This window comes from Leopardus geoffroyi, chromosome B3, assembly GCF_018350155.1.
Source record: "Leopardus geoffroyi isolate Oge1 chromosome B3, O.geoffroyi_Oge1_pat1.0, whole genome shotgun sequence".
NCBI classification, from domain to species: Eukaryota; Metazoa; Chordata; class Mammalia; order Carnivora; family Felidae; genus Leopardus; species Leopardus geoffroyi.
Genome location: NC_059337.1, coordinates 69,186,061 through 69,202,809, shown reverse-complemented (window position 1 = coordinate 69,202,809; position 16,749 = coordinate 69,186,061). Strand labels below are relative to the sequence as shown.

Sequence of the window (16,749 nt, the reverse complement as noted above, 5' to 3'; positions counted from 1 at the left end):
CAGGCAGCTCTGAATCAAATTCATCCCAATGGCAGCCCCAAAAGGCTACATGAAGTCTATGTCAGGAGAGGGAAAGCAATGCCAGGACCAGAAAAGAACCCATCCTCGGAAAGGAAACTCCCAGTGGCTAAGCTGACTCAGGAGCCTGTTAGGAGGGTTAAGATGGGGGATAGATCTACAGCTGATGCTTGAAAGTGGCTTCACAGACTTTGGTGGCTAAAAAGACCCATGAGGACTGCTTTTTCCTTACATAGAGAAAAAGCTCATTCATCATCCCAGGAGGTCACCTGAAACTTCCCTTCCTGCGGTGCCTGGGTGACTCGGTTGAGTGTCCGACTTCGGCTCAGGTCATGATCTCACGGTTTGTGAGCTCAAACCCCACATCAGGCTCTGTGCTGACGGCTCGGAGCCTGGAGCCTGCTTTGGATTCCGTGTCTCCCTCACTCTCTCTCTGCTTCCCCCCCCCCCCCCGCCCCCGATGTGCACTCTCTCAAAAATAGACGTTAAAAAAAAAAAAAAAAAAAAGAAACATCCTTTCCCATTCAGCATGGGACTCAGGTAGTTCCCCTGAGGACGCGCTGCTCTCCTGGTCTCCAGTGAGGTACCCACAACTCTGGACGTGGTCTTTATGATTACAGTGGACCCCACAGACAACGAGGGATGGGAAATAGTATTTACTGGGTAGCTAACGTGTCATGAACTTTGTGTTCCTTACCTCACTTAAATTTCATGAGAGCCTATATATCTTCATTTTATCTGAGGAAACCAAGTCTCTGAGCCCAGAATCAAAAAAAATCAGTAAACATAAGCACTGGGATTCAAACCCAGGCACAACTCCAAAGCCATGCTGTTTCTTCTTGACTCTTTCCAGCGACTACATGTTAGGGGCACTATAATTCCTACCAATAACGACAGTATCTACTGTGCTTTAATAAGTACATTAAAGACCAGTTCGAGGCAGTAGCTTAATTCATACATACAGATGAGCTTAAAGTTACTGGACTTGGGCATTTATATCTCAAAGAAAAGGAGACAACTTGTCAGGAGGAGCTCCCAGTAGGTCTCCCTAGCCACCCTCCCTTACATCCTGCAGTAAGTTGGAGTATTGTTTCCATTTCATTTCTTCATCCAACAATTATCCTTTCATCAGATAGTCCAAGATACAGTGGTGTCCTGGTGGGAGTCATTAACAGAAACCTTATTTCTTCAACTGGAACACATGTTGGCATATTTACCCGCAGTGCCTTCTGCCAGATATATGTTCCCTGTGTGCTGGCTGAGGAATTCAGAATGATGCCAGACCCAAGGAAACTTTGTGTTTTAGTGAGCACGAGATGTGTCAATCTTGTTGACACTGGTCTCTCCACATCTCATCAGATGCTGAGGACTGAGGGGGTGAGGTTTTCTGAATGTACCTATACGGCATTGTATTACCAAGTGTGGGTCATATTCAGAGAGCCACAATCAGCTCTTGAAACGTGGAGTCCCAAGTCCCTTTCCCCTGTCATCTATCACCAATCAGAAGGGCCACTGCTCATGATGACTGGTGTGGGCTCGGCGCATCTGGCTTCCCAGTCTTCTGCTGAGAAAGGACAAGAGGGATGACGAGCATGTGGCATGCTCCGGGAATGGTACACAATTAGATGGATGTTCGAGTTCTGAAATGCAAATGGCAACCTTTCCCGGATGCCCTGGCTTCTCTGTCTCTTGACTCATCGATGTATTCATTCCGCAAATTTTATGGAGGGATCCACTAAGCGCCCCACACAGTGTTACAAAACCTGGGAAGGACTGAGTAACACTTTTCCTTTGAGCATGGTTAGTTTCTCTTTGGAACAAGGGTCCAGTTTGCCTCATCCAACAGTCCAGGTGTCCTCTGGATTTCCTTAACCAGTCCCCAGGCAGAGTTCCCTTCAGGTGGAACCTGGGATGCAGTTGCAGCTTGGGTGATGGTGACAAGATGGCAGGAGAGGAGCAGCCATCAGCAGGCAGTAGGGGAATGATGTTGTCAAGCCAATCCCGCTCATGCCCCCTCACAGATTCCACCCTACCAAATTCAGGAGATGTAGATGTGGGTAAGCCTAAGACTCTTTCTTTTTCACTCACTTCCTCGGAGACAGCTTTCTGAGCACGTCATGACATGTGAGGCTAACCCACATCACAACCACAGTCTGTATAGCCACAGACACAGTGGCTCTGTGACCCAAGAAGGGAAGATCCACGGTCACTCCCCATGACGATGGCACTGGCGAAGGGAAGTCGGGAGGATAAGAGAACAAGACAGGGCTTTCACGTCACTATCACCCATCATTCTGCCGTTTTTCACCTGCCTTTGTCTGCACCACACTGTCCCCTGGGACACACAAAACAGAGATTTTTTTTTTCTTCCCACAAATGATCCAGGATACATTTATCAATAAGTAAGAGGACACCATTCCTAAAAGTTTTTAAATGTGTATACTGAACGTACAACAGCACAAAAAATTAAAAAACCAACCCACGCCGACCCGCTGACAATACATACCAACTGTAAGATACGGAATCAGAGCCCCAGGTGACGGTTTTGGCCCGAAAGTGGAGGGAAAAAGGAAAATGTGATAGGTTACATAGTTCCCAGTTACAAAAGAAAATGTATAGGTTTGTGTTGTAGAGACAAGTTTTTCCGTAGTACTGGATTTGGGGAAGAATGCGTGTCATCGTTTCTTATGTAAGAGACATGCTTACATAAGGGATTTCTATAAGGGACACAGTGACTCCAAATACAGTCTCACAAAAGATACAGGTACGATGTGCTGTGGACAACAGAAAGAAGAGGTAAAGCCCTAGTTCTGGGCGAAAGCCTAAAAGTTAGCCTTGCATTTTCGTCTAGGCAGAAGCTAACCCATTCCTGCGGGCACAGGCCACGGATATGCTTGGGGAAAGGATCAGTGGAGTTTTAAAAAGGAAGTTGCACTTTTTTTTTTTTTTAAGCGATTGACATTTAGGGTGTGCCCGGCACCGATCCAGGCATTCTGTAAAGTGTATCATGAAGCAACATGTTGCACTGACATAATGATGGACTTGTAGTCAGATCTGGATCCCTCTCAGCATGACTGTAAATAGACTACTTAAACATCTTTGTGGTGGTTCCACATGCGTCACATGAGGCCAATATTATGAACACTGGGGCGCCTGGGCGGCTCAGTTGGTTAAGCATCCAACTTCAGCTCAGATCATGATCTCACGGTTCGTGAATTCGAGCCCCGCATCAGGCCCTGTGCTGACAGCTCAGGGCCTGGAGCCGGTTTTGGATTCTGTGACTCCCTCTCTCTGTCCCTTCCCTGCTCGCTTGCTCTCTCTCAAAAATAAGTACACGTTAAAAACAATATTATCTTGTTTTAATAATATTATTATACATGTTTAATAATAATATTATCTTATTATCATTAAGGGGTCACTATATAAATAAAGTGAGGGGAAAAATATACAAAAGGTATGTAAGCTCACTGTCCAGTAAACAAACGCTGAGTCTCTTTCCCGGTTTGACTATATAACCCTTAACATCCTAGGCAATAGTGATGCTACAGATATAGTCACTGAGCTTGGGAACCGTCAACTGAGCCACACTAGATCACGCAGCTGCAAGTAAGTGCCGGAGTCCTGGTGGCAAAGCAGGCCAGTCTCATTTCAGATCTGATGTGCTTTCCACTTAACCCTCTAATTAGCTGAGACTTTTGAGTCTGCATCCTTTTGACAGAAAGTGACCACCGCAGCTTGAACAATTCAAGCCTCGATCATCTCCAGCAAGGGAAAAGGGGCCAAAGCTCTGGCAAGGTACTCACCTGACCAAAGGTGAAGGCCATCAAAGCCATAGGAATACAGGTCGTCTCCAACACCGTTGCCTCCCCATCCTTCTCCACCTCCAGGGTACGGAGCATAGCCTGAGGAAGAGGCCCAGCCCACCCGTAGGTGTGTGGGCTCAGCTGTTAGGAAGGGGTCCACTTGGTCTATGATCAGCTCGAAGTACCACTTCTTGTACTGTGCTGAGCCCTCAGCAACTCCCAGGAAGATGTTTGGCCGAATGCTGAAATTGAACACGGGACAGGTGGCAGCTACAGACTCGGAAGCACGGAGATAAACAACAGCAAGCAGGTTGAACTGGGCCACAGGACGCACTGTCAACTGAAGGCAAGAGCACTTTTGTGTTTTTCATAGGATTCTAAAAAAGGAAACGCTTAGAGCCTCTAACACTTGATCGAGTTCTCAGTGGGAGGTGTCAGGACAATGTTAATTCTATTTAAAAATATAAAGAACGTCTCCTTGTTCCATTCAAGGCAAGCAGCATTTACTGAGTGCCGACCATGGGTAAAAGATGCTGAAAACGTCATAGAAATGCATAACCATAAATCCTTGTGTGTTTCTGTAAGTGGAAGAAGGAACTTAATCAAGTTCCATCTCCTGGGAAATTGGTTCAAGCTCCCCCTATTCCCACAGTGGCAGCTTTGTCACCTAAGCATAACCAGTAACAGTGGCCTCTTGAAAGCATTAAGAAACCTCTATTTGCAATAAGCCAGACCAGGGGCACCTGCGTGGCGCAGTTGGCTGAGCATTTGACTCTGGTTTTGGCTCAGGTCATGATCTCACGTTTTGTGGGATCAAGCCCCACATTGGGCTCTGCGCTGAGCAAGGAGCCTAATTAAGATACTCTCCCTCTCTCTGCCTCTCCCCCACTCGTGTTCCTTTTCTTTCCCTCTCTAAAGCAAGCAAGCAAGCAAGCAAGACAAACAAAGAAAACGACATGGAACTACTTACAGATGGAATCTAAAAAAAAAAAAAAGTCAAACTTCTTGAGAGCAGAAAAACAGTTGCCAGGGGCAGAGGTAGGGGGGTGGCAAAAACAGAGGTTAGAAAAAAGGTACAAACTTTCACTTATAAGATGCATATGGTAGGAGGATACAATGTGTAACATGGTAGCTACAGTTCGTAACACTGTATTGCATAATTGAAATGTGCCAAGACAGAAGAACTTAAGCGCTCTCACACACAAAAAGGATAAATATGTGAGGTGACAGATGTGTTACTCAATCTGATGGGGCAAATCCTTTCACAATGTATACCAAATCATCATATTCCATACTTTAAATATCCTTTAACTGTTTGTCAATTATACTTCAATGAATAAAGCTGAAAAAATTCAATTGAAGACAGCAGAAAAAGGGAGAAGGGAAGAGAAGTCACTCTTAGCCAACTTTGATAAGGGCTGGAGGACTTAATGTATCCATAAAGATGGTTAAAAGCTTGGGACAAACCATTTAGAGTTTTCCTGGTTGGAGTGCTATTCTTAAATATCTACTGTTCTGGGCTGGAGCTGCATCCCATTTTGGGTGGGCCAGGAAAAACCAGGCTGGTACCAAAAGAAACTGTGTGGATGGCTCAGTTCTGCTCTACGCTCCACAGTTCTTTCCTCACCTTGTAGATTAGGGAGTGGGCCTGGGTAGAAGATAGCTCAATAACTTAGGCCTGCCTAATGTAAGTCCCATGAGTTCACATGACTCACATGTGGCTTCATGTGTGGATCAGCAGGCTAGGATTCTGTGTGAGCCCATGTTCTTCATCGTGGCCTTCACAGATAACCTCGAATGCCATGTGCCAGAGGATGCAAGAAACCATAGTATCAACATGGGGCATCCATCCTATTACAAGACTTTGAGGGGCACCTGGGTGACTCAGTCACTTGCGCTTCTGACTTGGGCTCAGGTTTGATCTTGTGGTTTGTGAGCCCCACATCAGGCTCTCTGCTGTCAGCCTGTCAGGGCAGAGCTGGCTTCGGATCCTCTGTCCCCCTTCTCTCTGCCCCTCCCCTGCTTGCACTCTCCCCAAAATAAACATAACATTAAATAAAAGAAAGAAAATTAAAAAAAAATAAAAGCAGGACCAACGCAATAGTGCTGGAAGTATCCAGGAGCTGAGCTAGGTTAAAAAAAAAAAAAAAGATTAAAAAAAATAAAAGGTGGTATATTAAAATAAAAGTGAGGGGGTGCCTGGGTGGCTCGGTCGGTTAAGCGTCCGACTTCGGCTCAGGTCATCATCTCATGGTCCGTGAGTTCGAGCCCCGCGTCGGGCTCTCTGCTGACAGCTCAGGGCCTGGAGCCTGTTTCAGATTCTGTGTCTCCCTCTCTCTCTGACCCTCCCCTGTTCATGCTCTGTCTCTCTCTGTCTCAAAAATAAATAAACGTTAAAAAAAAAAATTTTTAAAAAAGGGAGTATGTTATGAAGAAGGTACAAGATCTGTACTTAACTGTGACATGAAACATGGTAGACCACTTCGGGTTAAATGCTGTGGCCCTCAGGTGGAACACATACTCTCCACTGTCAGCTACTTCAGGGGAAACGTTTAAAACCCTGTGAAAAGGGCTGGTGTACAGGGCCCTGAAAAAGTACACATCTGCCCAGTCTCATCTTATGTACCCACTTCGCCATGGAAACCATGGGGACGCAGCCCTGGAGTTCAGATCAGCCCTCTTCCTTTCCTGTCTGGAAACAAGATGGACACTATGGAATGATGATAGTGGCCTCACCTTGTCACGTCATTAATCAGCCGTGTCTGCAGGAGCAGGTTTCTCCGGGGCAGCAAGTTGTCACAAATCAGATTCTGGTTGGCTCTCACGGCGACCCCATTGCAGAGACAGAGGGAGCACAGCACATCCAGAACCTGCAGCAGGACACAACCCACAAAGCCTTAGGACCACCTGGAGGGCACAGTGGGCAGGACCTGATTGCCAAGACATATGAAGGAAGTGGGCCTTGTGAAGTGGTGAGGGGAGGCTGGTGGCAGGTGGGGGGACCTATTCAGAGTCAAGGCCACCACACCTTCCTCACCAGGAAAATCAGTGAGCAATGCTGGAGCCTGCTGCCCCTGGGGGACACGAAGCTGGTTCCTTCTAGCCCCTCTGCCCTCACCTTAGGCCCCTTCCCTCTCAACTATGCATGTGACCTGTGATCACTGTTCTGTGAAAACAGGTGGGAGTATGGGCTGTGAAGACAGACTGTCTGGGTTAATATCCCAGCCATGGCAGGACTAGGGTCAGATGAGGCATCTGGAGCACAAAATCCAGGCCTGACACCCTCTTGGGAGTCGTGCATGAATGGGGCATGGACCCAGAAGGACCTGGAAGGTCCTTCATTGGCATCGAGGCTAAGTTGATGCTCCCGCCGAGCCTTGGAAGCCCCCTGCACTATGATCAGTAGGGACTCATAGCTCTTCATGAAAGGTGCTGTTAAAGAGAAAGCCACAGGCCCCAAATGGCATCACTTGGGTTAAGGTCCCAAGTCAGTAAGCCAAGACGTAATACCTAATCTAATTGTAGTTTCAAACCCCTAGGAATGTAACCTTTAACCAGTCAGCATGGGGATTTCCCGGTCAGCAATAGGAAATTGACTGATAGATCCCTTCTGTTCCCAGTAGGAGGGTGACCTTGCCTAAAACAACGGATTCTTTGCTAGTAATTTCCTTTTCCCCCCACTTCCTCTCTTCCTTTCAAAGACTTTCCTTTCCTGTAGCCCTATGGAGCTCCCCTCTACTGCTAGATGGGTTGCTGCCCGATTCATGAATCGATTAACAAAGCTAATCAGGTCTTTAAAACCTCCTTGAATTTTTGTTATCTAACAGCACTCAGCTTCCCATTTGACCAAGATCTCTCACAGGCAGCAGGCTTGGGGAACCTCACATAGGTCAGTAGAGAACACAGCAGGGCAGATTCCGGTTCCTGGGTCTCCTGCTGGGATATCCTCAAAGTTCGTTAAGAGACACTTCTATTCCTACTAATGGTATTCAACAACCTTTCACCCGTTCTCCTTCTCTCCTAGAGTGAGAGCAAACCTTCCAGAGCCCAAGTGTTCCTTGAACCTATGAGACCAGCCACCAAGCCACCTCTGCACCCCTTCATTTTCCAGCTGCGTGGGAAGCGGGAACCCAGCCCCTGGCTTCCTAGCCACAGTCTCCTTGTGCCGCCTCCTCTCTCATTCAGGTTTTGTGTGCCTAGATCGACAGAGGAAACTGTTCCGGGCCAGGCACTGCTCTCCCCTGTCTCCCCTACAGGGAGGTGTGTGCAAACAGCAGTTGATAAATAATAACCGACAAGATTGTGGCAGCCACATTTCAGTCTTTCAAAGTGGCCACTAAGACTCGATGCTTAGTGGGGTTGGATGAATTCAGGTTGTTGGCATTAGTATCCATAATTCTCACAAACCAATTTTCTACCTGACTCCCTGAATGTCAATTTCGTTCCAGATAAATACAAAGCACATTTATGGGACAAGCAGAAAAGAATCCCAAAGGCAGTTTAATGGAGAACTCTTACCATTCCCACTCTGTGAAACATATCAACTGTGGAACTGGAAATCCAGAGGATAATTTCTCATTCTAAGGAAAGAGCCATAGATGGCCAGGAAATTAAATACTTATCATCCAGCCTATCAGACATTTTTATCGGTTTTGCCTTCGAGTGACGGCTGCGGGAGCCTTGCTGTCATAGCTAGAGGGACAGCAGAGCTTAATTCACATCCAGCAGGAAGAGCAAGGAGAAAAAAGGCTCTGTGAGAAGGACCTGCCTAATATAATGTCTCACTTGTAAATAAACAATGCCAGAAAGCAACGGGGCTGACTTGTTTAGGCTTTGTTTTAGCAGGCCTTTCTTGGGGTAAAACAGGGCAACGTGGCCAGACTGCCTATCTGAAAAGGTTTAAGTGGGTTCCTGTCAAGGTGACGGGAACGTAGACAAGGCCAGCCCACCACAGGGGACCCATAAGCATTGTGCCTGGGGGTCATCTGTACTTAGGGAGAGGGAGTATCTTCGTAGCCTCTGAGAAATGTGGCTAGATGTGGCAGGCACGGACGAGCAGTCACCAAGCTCCAATTCCTTCTACTCCACAGCCCACAGAGGCCCCACTTCCCAGCCTACCCTGCAGTTTGTGGGGTCATGTGACTGAGTTGTGGGCAATGGAAAGCGGATGGACATGACCTACATGGCTTTCAGGCCTGGTCCCTAAAAATCTTCTACAGAGTCCTCTGCGCACTCACACTCTCCTCCCAGCCAGAAGTAGGGGTCCCGGGGAAGATGACAAGGACATCACCTAGCAACTTGCCAGAAATGCAGGTGTTTAGGACCACTTCCTCTGTTCCCCTCCACTCCTCTCCACGCCAGACTCACCAGCTCAGAGTCTTCATTTGAACACAAGGAGTAAAGCACACTGCCTTCTGCGAAGCCTTGAGATGGAAGGAACTCGTGTCTCCCCTGAGTGGCCACACAGCCTGAAGCCCTCCCACTGACTGGCCTAGGGTGGTGATGGGAGCAAAGATAAATCTTCCTAGTAAGAATCTGGGCTGTCATAGGAGTTAGGCTTCTCTAATCTATACACTGGCCCACCTGGAGACTGTCCTTGGCTCGTGTTGTAGAGGTCATTGGCTTCTGGCTGTCCTCCTTTTCAGACCCCACATTTCATTCAAGATCCTCTCTGTCTGCTTTTTATTTCCACTAGTCTCTACCCCCAAACAGAGGCTTATGTGGAAATTCTCCTTCAAAAATAAACACCTATCATATATCCATGGAAACATCAGTTGGCTGTTGCATTTTGCCCTTCAGCTTATATCTATAAAAACAGCTCCATGCTAAAATGTAATTATTCTGTATAAAAGCTGTAAAAATGCTAATGGTACTTATTCTGTGATTCTTCTTATTGAGTCCTGTATTTGAAAAATGAAGATTTTTGAAGCCCCTGAGGAACAGATTGTTTTTTTCTTGCTGCAGAGGCGAACTGGGTTTCTAGAAAGGCTTCTCTATTGCCTTGGCTGCCCGGGGGCTCAGAGATAATTTCATGGAGCTACTATAGCAACTACATGGGAGTTAATGGTATGCTTCCCTGTGTTCTACCTTCCCCATAACCCAGGCCAAACCTCCAATTCTGGTGTCTACTTTTTTGGGACCAAAGTTGTTACATTTTACCATATATTTTTCTCATTGGGGGCTCGAAATCCTCATAAAAATAAAACATATTTGTGACTACTGAGGAGGTTTGGAGTAAGATAGGCTTGGGGGCAAGTAAAAAGGGCAGATTTTATTTTTATTATTAGATGCTTAGTCCATGGGAAAATTAGAGGGTGACTTAAAATGTTCCAATTGTTCTTTTCACCAAACAAGAAAAACCAGTGCTACTAACATAGTGTGTTTCTTAGCTCTGATAAGCCAGCCATCTGTTGGATGAGACAAGGCCCGTCCATATGGGTGAGCTTCCATCCACGGTGAGATGGGCATGTATTCTGGCTCCATTCATTGCTTTTATTCATTTAGGACACCCTCAACAAACACGTATTAAATGCCTGCTATGTGTAAGGTATGACCTTGGCACTGTGAGGAATGAAAAGTTGGTCCCTGCCCTGAAGGAACGTAGAGTCTGTGAGAGCAATCTATGTGCAAACATGACTACAGTGATAGGTGAAGCAGAACCACCAAGGAATGGAGGGCTAGTGGTAGGATGGAGGAGAGGAGATCACATCCAACTGGTATCAGAGAAAGTTTCCTCGGGGCACCTGAACGGCTCAGATGGTGGAACGTCAGGCTCTCGATTCCGGCTCCAGTCACGATCTCACAGTTTGTGGGTTTGAGCGCCACGTTGGGCTCTGCACTGACAGTGTGGAGTCTGCCTGGGATTCTCTCTCTCTTTCTCTCTCTCTCTCCCCTCGTCTCTCTGCCCCTCCCCTGCTCACACTCTCTCATTTGCTCTCTCTCAAGATAAACATTTAAAAAAAAAAAAAAGAAAACTTCAAGGAGGAGTGGCATTTGAGTAAGTTTTGAAGGGAAGACAGAATTTTTCATGGGTGCTGGAAAACTAAGAAGTGAGGAGATGTGGAGATTTCAGCACGAGTCAAGGCACTGAGAGGTCGAGGGGCAGAGAGCATTCGGAGAATGGTCTTTTCACTCCAGAGATTGTGTTCTTTCCCTCGAACTTTCTGACCTCCATTGGATCATGCTTTAGATGAGTGGCAATGCTTTCTACGTCAGGGAGAGAGCTAACAAGTGAAAAATCTTAGAGGCGGCATTAATTACTGCCAACACTGTATCTACTCCCGTCCTAAACCTGTGATTAGAGCTGGAACAGTACAAAAAGGGGTTCATCAAACTCATGAGATGTACAAACCTTTTTTTTTTTTTTTAAAGAAAAATGTCACGACCCTGAAGACCACAGATGGGTCCACAGGGGAATGCAAACTCCAGTCTCAGAAACCTTTACTGGTCTAAAAATGCCTTCTAATTATGAATTCTTCACTGTGCAGTTTTGTTTTTAGAGAACTATAAAAATAAGAACGTGCAATTAAAAATATTCTCCCGGAACACGTGGACCCCAAAGAACATGTTCACAGACGGCAGTTTGAGAAACACTGGAAAGAATATTAAACGCTGAGGGGGAGACTCAAAGTCTGGTCCTGGGCTGTGGTGAACGAGTTGTGTGGCCTCTGGCATGTGGCTTAACATGTCAGGGCCCACGTCTCAGCCTTGTTTCTGCCACCGACAAGTGGAAATAACAATGCTATATCATGGGGTCATACTGAAGACAAAGAAAATGCATGGGAATGTGGAGGACAGCACCTTGCATTTGTCAAATGCACAAATGTTAGCTATCGTCGTCGTCATAATTACTGTTGCTACTATTGGGAGAGCTGTGAGGTGCCTTGTGCTTCTAAAATTCTATGTATTTTCTGGGGTACCTGGGTGGCTCAGTCAGTTAAGTGTCCATCTTTGGCTCGGGTCATGATCTCGCAGTTCATGGGTTTGGGTCCCGCGTCGGGCTCTGTGCTGACAGCTCAGAGCCTGGACCCTGCTTTGGGTTCTGTGTCTCCCTCTCTCTCTGCCCCTCCCCTGCTCACATGGTCTCTCTCAAAAATAAATAAACATTAAAACATTTTTTTTTTTAATTCTATGTATTTTCAGCCACTATCTTCACGGAAAACTAAGTGAATAGATCAGAGACATGTGAAGACCCACGACTGGAGAAAAAAAGAGCAGCATGGAGAGCAAAACATCACCTTGACATTTTCCAAGCAAAAAGAAAACGTCACAGCACAAGTCTGGCCTTCACTCTGCACATTCTTTATAAAGCTACCACAAATAGCTCTATTTGTGATAGCTTTATTGATGATTTGAGACAGATTTCTCTTTGGAAATAAAAGTTATCCAGGTAATTTCTAAGGGAAGGCCTGAATTCATGGCAAACCAACCTTCATCCAAAAATCTATCAAGAGACAAAAAAAGGGATATCCTTGAGGAGGCTTTTATGTACCGGGAACATACCGCCTGAACTTTTCTAACATTGCCGGAATTTCTCAGTGCCTTGGCTCCCAAAGATTAAAGACCGCCCTGCTACTACACTCAGGTAACCTATCAGAGCAGGTAGTGATTTGTAGCAAAGTCCTTCAGCTTACTGGCCTCAGATTTCTCAACTGTGGAATGGGCAGAACAGTCATCAACTCTCCATCAAGCGACATCCATTAGATGCTCTGTAGCTCTTGGCTGAAAGAAGCCATAACAAAGCTGGTTATTTGTGAAGTGCGTTATGTGGTCTGACCATAAAGATGACCCAGGAACAACGAAACAACAGCAGCTTTTCTCTAGCCAAAGGGCTCTTCCTGACATCTGCATGTAGCTCATGGCCCAGACCATGTGTTTCCTGGGTGCTTATCTATTACTCTTATTATGCTTTGCTGACAGGAGAGAACATGTCGGAGCATACAGACGCTGGTCTGATGCTGGAGCCTCGTGCCTGCTTTTGATTTACCCCATTTGGGAAAGCAATTCCAGGCCCCACATATTTCTTTCTCTTCTTTGCCAAGCAATTTCACAGATGCTAAGGACCATGGCTTTTCTGCTTCCTAAGGAAGGCACAGCTAAGCAATGCTGCAGAGGCTTGTTCTCCTGGACCCCCTGAAACGTGTCTCAAATAAGCAGTGCCCCCCAATGATGATGAACACAGAGGGCCAGTGACCAAGCTGAGTTTTCGTCACTGCAGGAGCAAAGCCGCGGCCGCTCATGTCATCTGCTCTTGAAATACACCCTCTCGGCCTTGGGGTACCTGCCTGCTCACTAATTAGGGCAGGAACTCCCCAACCCCAGGGCTGTTGTTGAAGAGTCAGGAAAAAACATATTTTAATAGACTTTCCCTGCAAATCGGTGTCTTCAACACATGATTCCATAAAAACAGAGATGACAGAACTTTAAGACCCCTAAAAAACTGATGGTGCTTTCTACCTTAGCAAATGAAGTAGCACTGTCTCCATTGCGCAGATGATATAAATGAGGCCCCAAAGCACACAGCTGTTTTGTATCTGTGCTCTTGCTTGCTCATGAGCAAAAAAGTAGATTCACTTCCTTCGCTTGGTGCCGCTCAGGGTAAATCTGATTTCATTTAATAACAAGCCAGTTGCCAAGACTTTCTATGCTATTTTGATCTGATTTTTGTGTATCTTCTTTCTACAGCTTGGTATTAGCTGTTTACTCAGTTCCTAGGCCCCAGGGTAGGTCTTGCACTCACCCCAGCCCAGCACCTATGCAGTCGGCTCCATGTTCAGGGCTGAAGGTGATGGATGAGCTGGGCTTGCGAAGCTGGTGGGAAGAGAGAGAGGACCTCCAAGACCCAGTGTGACAGTCTGCCTTGGAGTGTGCTCCTAGGGCAGGAAGTGTCTTTCAGAACCTCAGTTTCCCAAAGTGTTTTTCTTTTCCCTACCCTCAAATCAGAGCCAAGAAAGAGACTAGTCAACATGCTCTCAGTAACACACACTGGTGATTAAGCAGCAGGAGAAGCCCATCCCTGTTTGGGTTCTTCTTTCTGATACCCACCTTGTGATTCCGCCCATGCTTATCCAACAGGGAGATGATAGACTTGATGTGGCCCTCTGCTATCAGATTTAAGGCTTCTGGGCTTTCAGTCAAGATGCAGTGCAAAACTTCCAAGATACCTGTATAAATGCCACAAAAATCGTGTGGATGTTAAAAAACCTGCAGAACCGACCGTGCTTCAGAAACCTGAATTATAAGTGAAAGGACCATCCTGAGGGGACAGAATATTATCAGCTCCTTGAATGTATTAAATATTTCCAGCCAGAAGAAAGACTGTAGCCATCTCTGGTAGACTTCAGGAGCCTCTGGGGCCTAAGAAGTCTGTGATTTAGAGAGGATATTTCCTTAGGCACTAACCTCACCTTCCTCCTTCTTAGACAAAGACATGATCCTTCTATGTCAAGATATAGAGAAGCAGCAAGTTAAGTAAGTCAGAGAACAACAAATACTATATGATTTCACCCATGTGTGGAATTTAATAAATGAAACAAAGAAAACAAGAGACAGAACAGACTTGGGGCGCCTGGGTGGCACAGTCGGTTGAGCGTCCGACTTCAGCCAGGTCACGATCTTGCGGTCCGTGAGTTCGAGCCCCGCGTCAGGCTCTGGGCTGATGGCTCAGAGCCTGGAGATTGTTTCCGATTCTGTGTCTCCCTCTCTCTCTGCCCCTCCCCCGTTCATGCTCTGTCTCTGTCCCAAAAATAAATAAACGTTGAAAAAAAAAAATGAGAAAAGAAAAAAGAGACAGAACAGACTCAAATACAGAGAACAAACTGGTGGTTACCAGAGGGGAGGTGGGTGGGGGATGGGTGAAATCAGGTCAAGGGGATTAAGAGCACACTTATGATGAACACTGGGTAATTTACAGAATTGCCGAATCACTATATTGTACACCTGAAACTAACAGAATACTGTATGTTGGTCACACTTCAGTTAAAAAAAGAAAAAATTGTAGAGGAGCAGCGGTAAAATGGAATTCTTCACTTGGTCAGACCAAGCAATACTTAATTAAAATGGCGGATGCCCAGTTTAGTATCAATTCTAGAGGTCCTCCAAGTAATTTAGAAAATATTGTGAGTGTTCCTCGCCTAAGAGTTTTTCTAGGAACCACCCCAGAAAGTATTTTCATTTTAGATGTACTGGTGTATCAAGCAAACTATAAACTCACTAAATAAAGTTTACCTTTGCCTCTTTACTCAGCACACTGGATGGTTTTCTCTGTGAAGGGAAGGCTTAAGAAACACTAACTGGTGCCCCTGCAACCTGGCACCTACAAGGGTAACAGACCATGATGAAAATGTAAGGGAAGTAGTTGGCCAATATCTTTATTGGTTTTATTGAAAATACTCCCCTTGGTTCCGGTTTTCTCAAGGTTTTCATAAATTATTATGAAATGTAACATGGCCCATGGAGGAGGCACTGATGAAAAAACAGGGGCTTGAGAATACATAGGTGTAGGTGGATAGACCTTAGGGGAGCCTTCCTTTGGCCTGTCCAAGTTCAGGCCACCTCTGGACAATGAAAAAAGCATCAAAACCTTTTAGCTTTCCAGAGAGGGGTCTGCAGCTGTCATGTTCTCTCACCGCTGAGGAAGCCAATGGTTGAGCTTCACAGCCCAGTTACTTAACTTACCAACAACAACCATTCTCTTGGCTCAAATTCTCTGCGAGTCATCATGAAGCATTATAGACAGATGTCAAGGTGACTTAGCGGGACGGAGGACCCTCATTTCCTCCTATCCCATGTCATCCTTCAGTCTGCTTCTAACCACAACAGGATAAGCACATTCAGAGAGGGTTTAGAAACCCAAGGAAAAGAACTGCAAGCAGCAGGTAGGAGACCACTGCCTGGGTGGGGGGCAATGAAAGGATCCAGGGGATGGAGATAAACACACAAAGTGAAAAGTGAAACAGAAAAGGAAATCATTGAAGTCTAGGTTAGAGTGGTTAAATAAAGTCACAGCAGCACCAGGAAGATTCAGGACCTTCTCTTTGTTGAAGTCATCACTTGAGGATTGCTTACACCTCAGTGGGAAAACAGAATTATTCAAAGATACAACTTTTTTTTTTTTTTCCCAGAAAGAAAAAAACCCCACCTTCTTCAGTGGTTTCCTGTCAACACTTACCTGAGGAAGATTCTAGTCTATCCAATTTGCTGATTAGCCAATCAAGGTTATTAGAGAATTGAGCACAGTTGTTTCTGTTTCCACGAATGAGAGCAGCTGCAAACAAGGACACATTGGAACATGTAGGTTAAAGGGCAGGAGGATGGGCATTAGAATTTGGGAAACTGTTAAGCACAGCACCTGCTTAGCAACAAAAAGGAATTGTGTGTAACCATCTTCCCCTTCCAAGCCCTTTGATACAATTGTTCCTATACTTAGCAAAGTGAAAATCTACCATTCACTCAACTATTCCAGAGAATCTATGTACCAAGCACCTGCCTACTTGCTGGGAACAGAGCAGTGGGAACACAGCAGCAGATACCTGCTTGGTTACTGGTTTAAGAACTCTATTCTCTGCACTGTTTTCTTAAACCCAGCTACAGAGTTGCTATTTTTCAATGCTATAGGGAGGCATCCCAGTCAAACAGCTGGAAAGGTAGGTGAAACTAACAGGCAAGGGCGCCTGGGTGGCTCAGTCGGTTGAGTGTCTGACTTCAGCTCAGGTCATGATCTCACCGTTTGTGAGTTTGAGCCCCGCCTCGGGCACTGTGCTGACAGCCTGGAGCCTGCTTCGGATTTTGTGTCTCCCTCTCTCTCTGCCCCTCCCCCACTCACTCTCTGTCTCTCTCAAAAAATAAACATTAAAAAAATATTTTAAAAATAAACTAACAGGCCAATAACTGCAAAACAGGAAACTCTAAAATACCTAAAACACATTAG

General features: G+C 45.9%; 1 protein-coding gene across 19 annotated transcripts in view; it reads right to left on the bottom strand.

The window, feature by feature from the left end:
* Window positions 1-16,749, bottom strand: part of RYR3 (ryanodine receptor 3) — a 529,106-nt gene that overhangs the window by 233,616 nt on the left and 278,741 nt on the right. For all 19 annotated transcript variants that reach the window (XR_006704802.1, XR_006704801.1, XM_045450137.1 and 16 more), the window contains exons 15-18: window positions 15,991-16,086; window positions 13,866-13,984; window positions 6,558-6,691; window positions 3,822-4,063 (exon numbers count right to left, since the gene is read on the bottom strand). Coding sequence is in view for 17 of the 19 variants with exons in the window: in XM_045450137.1 (XP_045306093.1) it covers window positions 3,822-4,063; window positions 6,558-6,691; window positions 13,866-13,984; window positions 15,991-16,086 (591 nt within the window). In the remaining 2 variants the exon portion in view is untranslated. The remainder of the gene's footprint in view (window positions 1-3,821; window positions 4,064-6,557; window positions 6,692-13,865; window positions 13,985-15,990; window positions 16,087-16,749) is intronic.